At 38.6% G+C, this 4,601-nt stretch overlaps 1 protein-coding gene across 1 annotated transcript; it reads left to right on the top strand.

Moving 5' to 3' along the window:
• Nucleotides 1-52: 52 nt before the first annotated feature.
• LOC118756864 (uncharacterized protein K02A2.6-like) lies at nt 53-4,246 on the top strand. The gene is made up of 2 exons (XM_036491604.1): nt 53-2,390; nt 2,900-4,246. The coding sequence occupies exons 1-2, from the start codon at nt 93-95 to the stop codon at nt 4,220-4,222; spliced, it is 3,621 nt and encodes a 1,206-aa protein (XP_036347497.1). The 5' UTR covers nt 53-92; the 3' UTR covers nt 4,223-4,246.
• Nucleotides 4,247-4,601: the final 355 nt, after the last annotated feature.

Raw genomic sequence — 4,601 nt, forward strand, 5'->3', positions numbered from 1 at the left:
ACAGGTGGATCATACCACACATTACAACAGGTGGCGACGAGGAAATTTGGTCTCATAACCTACAAAACTGCAAAGTAGGAACATAAGCGAAAATGCCAGAACAAGAGGAACTTATGAAACTGTTGCAGATGCAAAGCAAATTACTGGAGCAATTGACTCAAAGATCAAAGCAGCCAGTAGAAAATTCAAAGGAACAGTTGATGGAGTCATTGGCAAAAAGCATAGCAGAATTTTGCTATGATGCCACAAACGCACTCACATTCGACACGTGGTATGCACGTCACGAAGACGTTTTCTTGGTCGATGGAAAAGATTTGGACGAAGCATCACGTGTTCGCCTCTTAATGAGGAAGCTAAATCCAATTGCGTATAACAAGTATGCAACATATATTTTACCAAAAAATCCACGAGATTTCACATTCGAAGAAACAGTCTCCAAGCTGGGAGAAATGTTCGGTGCAAATGAATCGCTCTTCAGTATAAGATACAAATGTTTGCAAATTAGTAAGAATCAACAGGAAGACCTGGTATCGTATGCAGCCAGGGTCAATGCTCAATGTGAAAAATTTAGACTGTCGGAACTTTCGGCAGATCAATTCAAATGCCTCATCTATGTATTTGGGTTGCAAGCACACACAGAAGCCGACATTCGTATAAAAATATTGGCAAAACTAGAAGAAGATTCAAAGCAAACATTAAACTCTCTGGTAAGCCATGCGCAAAAATTCATCAATCTAAAGAAAGATACAGCAATGGTGGAAGAGACAAAAGCCGTAATAACCAACGCAATACATGCAAATACACGCCAAAGCAAGAACGATGCAACTAAAAATAGCAAAACAAATAAAGCGAAGATTCCAAAAACACCCTGTTGGAATTGCGGAGACATGCACTATGCAAAATATTGTACATATCGCAATCAAAAGTGTAACAAGTGCAACAAATACGGTCATAAGGAGGGGTACTGTAATTCATACAGCGCCAGCAAAAGCAAAAGCACAAAACCTCAGCGACACAAGCAACAACAAACGAGCAACAAAGGTCACAACAGTTGCTTACAAGTAAATTCAATAACGCATGTTAATCGACGCAAATACACAACAGTAAGCATAAAGCCGATAGAAACCGCAACTTCATCGTTTCCGTCGTGTGATGTCAGAATGCAGGTGGACACCGCCTCGGACGTCTCGCTAATTGGAAAGTCCACATGGATACAAATGGGTCAACCGGGAATACGGTTGGAGAACAAATACGTTACCAGCGCATCAAAAGATAAGATTCAACTATTAGCCGAATTTTCTTGTGAAGCTAGGCTAAACGGGGAAGTACAATACTGTAATTTATTCGTAACAAATATTGATTCTTTGAACATCTTAGGTGTTGACTGGTGTGACATTTTCCATATTTGGGAAAAGCCTCTCAATCTCATTTGTAACAACATCATATCGGTTCAAGATCAACAATCTACTATTTTGAAGCATATACAGCAAGACTATGCGGACATATTCAAGCCAAATCTGGAAAGTTGTAGCACAGTTACATCAGCATTGCATCTAAAGGCGGATGCTAAACCAATTTTTCGCGCAAAAAGGCCAGTAGCATATTCCATGCTACCATATATTGAAGAAGAACTAAAGAGATTACATCAATTAGGGGTTATCACCCCTGTAGAATTTTCTGAATGGGCAGCGCCTATCGTCGCAGTGAAGAAACCGTCTGGCAAGGTTCGGATCTGTGGTGATTATTCATCAGGGCTGAACGCATGGTTAGAGCCCCATCAATATCCGCTGCACACGCCAGAAGAAATTTACGCAAAGGTCGCGGGAAGTCATTGTTTTACCGTAATAGACCTATCAGACGCGTATCTACAGGTACCCGTCACAGCAGAGACAGCCAAGCTGCTCACCATTAACACGCATATGGGTCTGTTTACGTTCAATCGACTCGCACCAGGTATCAAAAGCGCTCCAGGAGCGTTCCAACAAATCATGGACACCATATTGGCAGGCATAGATGACACCGTCGCTTACATAGATGACATCATTATAGGCGGTGCAACCTTTGAGAAACATGTCGAAAACCTTCATAAAGTGGCGCAACAGCTACAGAAGTATAAATTTCGGGTCCAGTTCGACAAATGCAAATTTTTTGCTGCACAGGTAAAATATTTGGGAAACATTTTAAGCAAAACAGGTATAAAACCTGACCCCACCAAAATAAGCCAGATTCTAGCACTACCAGAACCCAAAAATATTTCAGAAGTCAGAGCATTTCTGGGCAGTGTAAATTATTATGGAAAATTCATCGCAGAAATGTCCAAAATCAGAGCACCTTTGGACAAATTGCTTCATAAAAATGAAAAGTTTAATTGGAAAGCTGATTGCCAAAAAGTAGGGCTGTGCGATTAATTGATTACTCAAAATTTTAATTAATCATAAAGTAAATAACTCAATTATTCGATTAATTGGAAATTATGATTACTCAAAAGTTCAATTACTCGAGTAATCAAGATTTTTGATTAACCAAAAACAAAAATATTTGAGTAATTTGCTTTATGATTAATCAACATTTCGAGTAAAATGAGTAATCAACATTTCAACTCTTTACATATGTATAAAGTAGTTAAAGTTCCTTGATTCTTTGAAAACAACGTTTCTCTTTTCAAACATTAAAACGAAAAATTTTTTCATATACAGAATGTAAAAAAGAAAATAAGCTTTTTCCAAAGTAAACTCTTTTAACGAGCAAAATTATTTTTTTGAGTAATCATATTTCAAGTAACTCGATTAATCATCGTTTTGAGTAATCAAAATCTTGATTACTCGAGTAATTGATTAACCGAATAATTGATTAACCAACTTGCTCGAGTAATCGAATAATCGCACAGCCCTACCAAAAAGCCTTCCAGCAATTCAAACGCATTTTAAATTCAGATTTAATGCTTACGCATTATAACCCCAATTTACCATTGAAAGTGGCAGCAGACGCCTCCAATAGAGGAATCGGTGCGTTTATTTGTCACGTTTTTCCGGACGGATCAGAGAAGGTTATACAACACGCCTCAAAAGCTTTAACGGATGCAGAGCAAAAGTACTCGCAAATTGAAAAGGAAGCTTTAGCATTAGTTTTTGCGCTAAAGAAGTTCCACAGATTTATTTTTGGACGTCAGTTCACATTGTGCACGGATCATAAGCCGCTAATCGCAATATTTGGTAAAAATAAGGGCATCCCAACGTACGCAGCAAATAGGCTTCAGCGATGGGCACTAATATTGATAATGTACGACTTCAATATCCAATACATTAAAACAACAGAATTTGGATGTGTAGACATGCTTTCGCGCCTTATAGCCAATCACACAAAGCAAGACGAAGACATGGTGATAGCTTGTACGCAAATGGAAGAAGAAATGAACACGATTATTGAAGACCAATGTGAAAAACTTCCGGTGAGTTTTGAAATGATAAGAAAAGCTACAAAGCAATGTTCAACGGCCCAAGCTGTCATAAACGCATTATCAAATGGATGGAAGCAAGAAATAACACCAGAATTACAGCCATTTTATGCACGGAAAGATGCACTCAGCGTGATTCAAGAGTGCCTAATGTTTCATGAACGCATAGTGATTCCGAAGAAATTACAACCACGAATTTTACGTCAATTACACAGAGGACATCCAGGTAGAGAACGGATGAAATTGTTAGCAAGGAGTTACGTGTATTGGCCTGGTGTGGACGAAGATATAGTCTCGTATTCACGAAATTGTCAACTTTGTGCATCAGCAGCAAAAATGCCTGTAAAACATACACTACGATCATGGCCGTTAGCAACAAAACCAATGGAACGGTTACACATAGATATAGCAGGACCATGCAATGGTTTTTATTACTTCGTAATCGTAGATGCATTCTCAAAATGGCCTGAAATTTTTCAAATAGAGAATATCACAACGCAAACAATCATTAGCAAGCTAAATGAAACGCTTTCACGTTACGGAGATTGTGACACACTGGTCTCTGATAACGGCACACAATTTACGAGCGGAGCGTTCGAACAATTCGTAACATCGCGGGGTATTCAACACATAAGGACATCGCCTTATCATCCCCAGTCCAATGGACAAGCGGAACGGTTCGTAGATACACTGAAAAGGGCATTAAAAACAATTAAAAATGGAAGGAACGAATTCAGAAAACTTGCAAACATTTTTGCAAACGTATAGATCCACACCAAATCCGAATGTGGTAGAACGTAAATCTCCGGCAGAAGCCTTCCTTAACCGGAAAATCAAAACAACGTTAGACTTAACTAAGCCACAAACAACGGAAATCAAACAACGAAATTTAAAACAAGAAAAGCAGTTTAATGTCAAACACGGAGCAAAATCTAGAGAATTTTCGAATGGAGACCTTGTAAACGTTAAATGGCATCAAGGCAATGATACGTTTTGGGTTCCTGGCGTTATCATAGAACGGATTGGTTCTGTGAACTACAATGTCAGAATTGAAGTAAAGGGCAACTCAAAACTGATTAGATCACATGAAATGAATAAAGTGGTAAAACGTTATGGAAACCATACTAGCAATCGCGATGTGACTAAA

Source organism: Rhagoletis pomonella, unplaced genomic scaffold (genome assembly GCF_013731165.1).
Source record: "Rhagoletis pomonella isolate Grant_MI unplaced genomic scaffold, Rhpom_1.0 Rhpom_scaffold_12603, whole genome shotgun sequence".
Lineage (NCBI taxonomy): Eukaryota > Metazoa > Arthropoda > Insecta > Diptera > Tephritidae > Rhagoletis > Rhagoletis pomonella.

Excerpts from the sequence above, each read along its gene's own strand:
- LOC118756864 (XM_036491604.1), top strand. The coding sequence starts at position 93 with ATGCCAGAACAAGAGGAACTTATGAAACTGTTGCAGATGCAAAGCAAA. Across the intron at positions 2,391-2,899 it reads GGAAAGCTGATTGCCAAAAA|GCCTTCCAGCAATTCAAACG; the intron begins GTAGGGCTGTGC and ends CCCTACCAAAAA.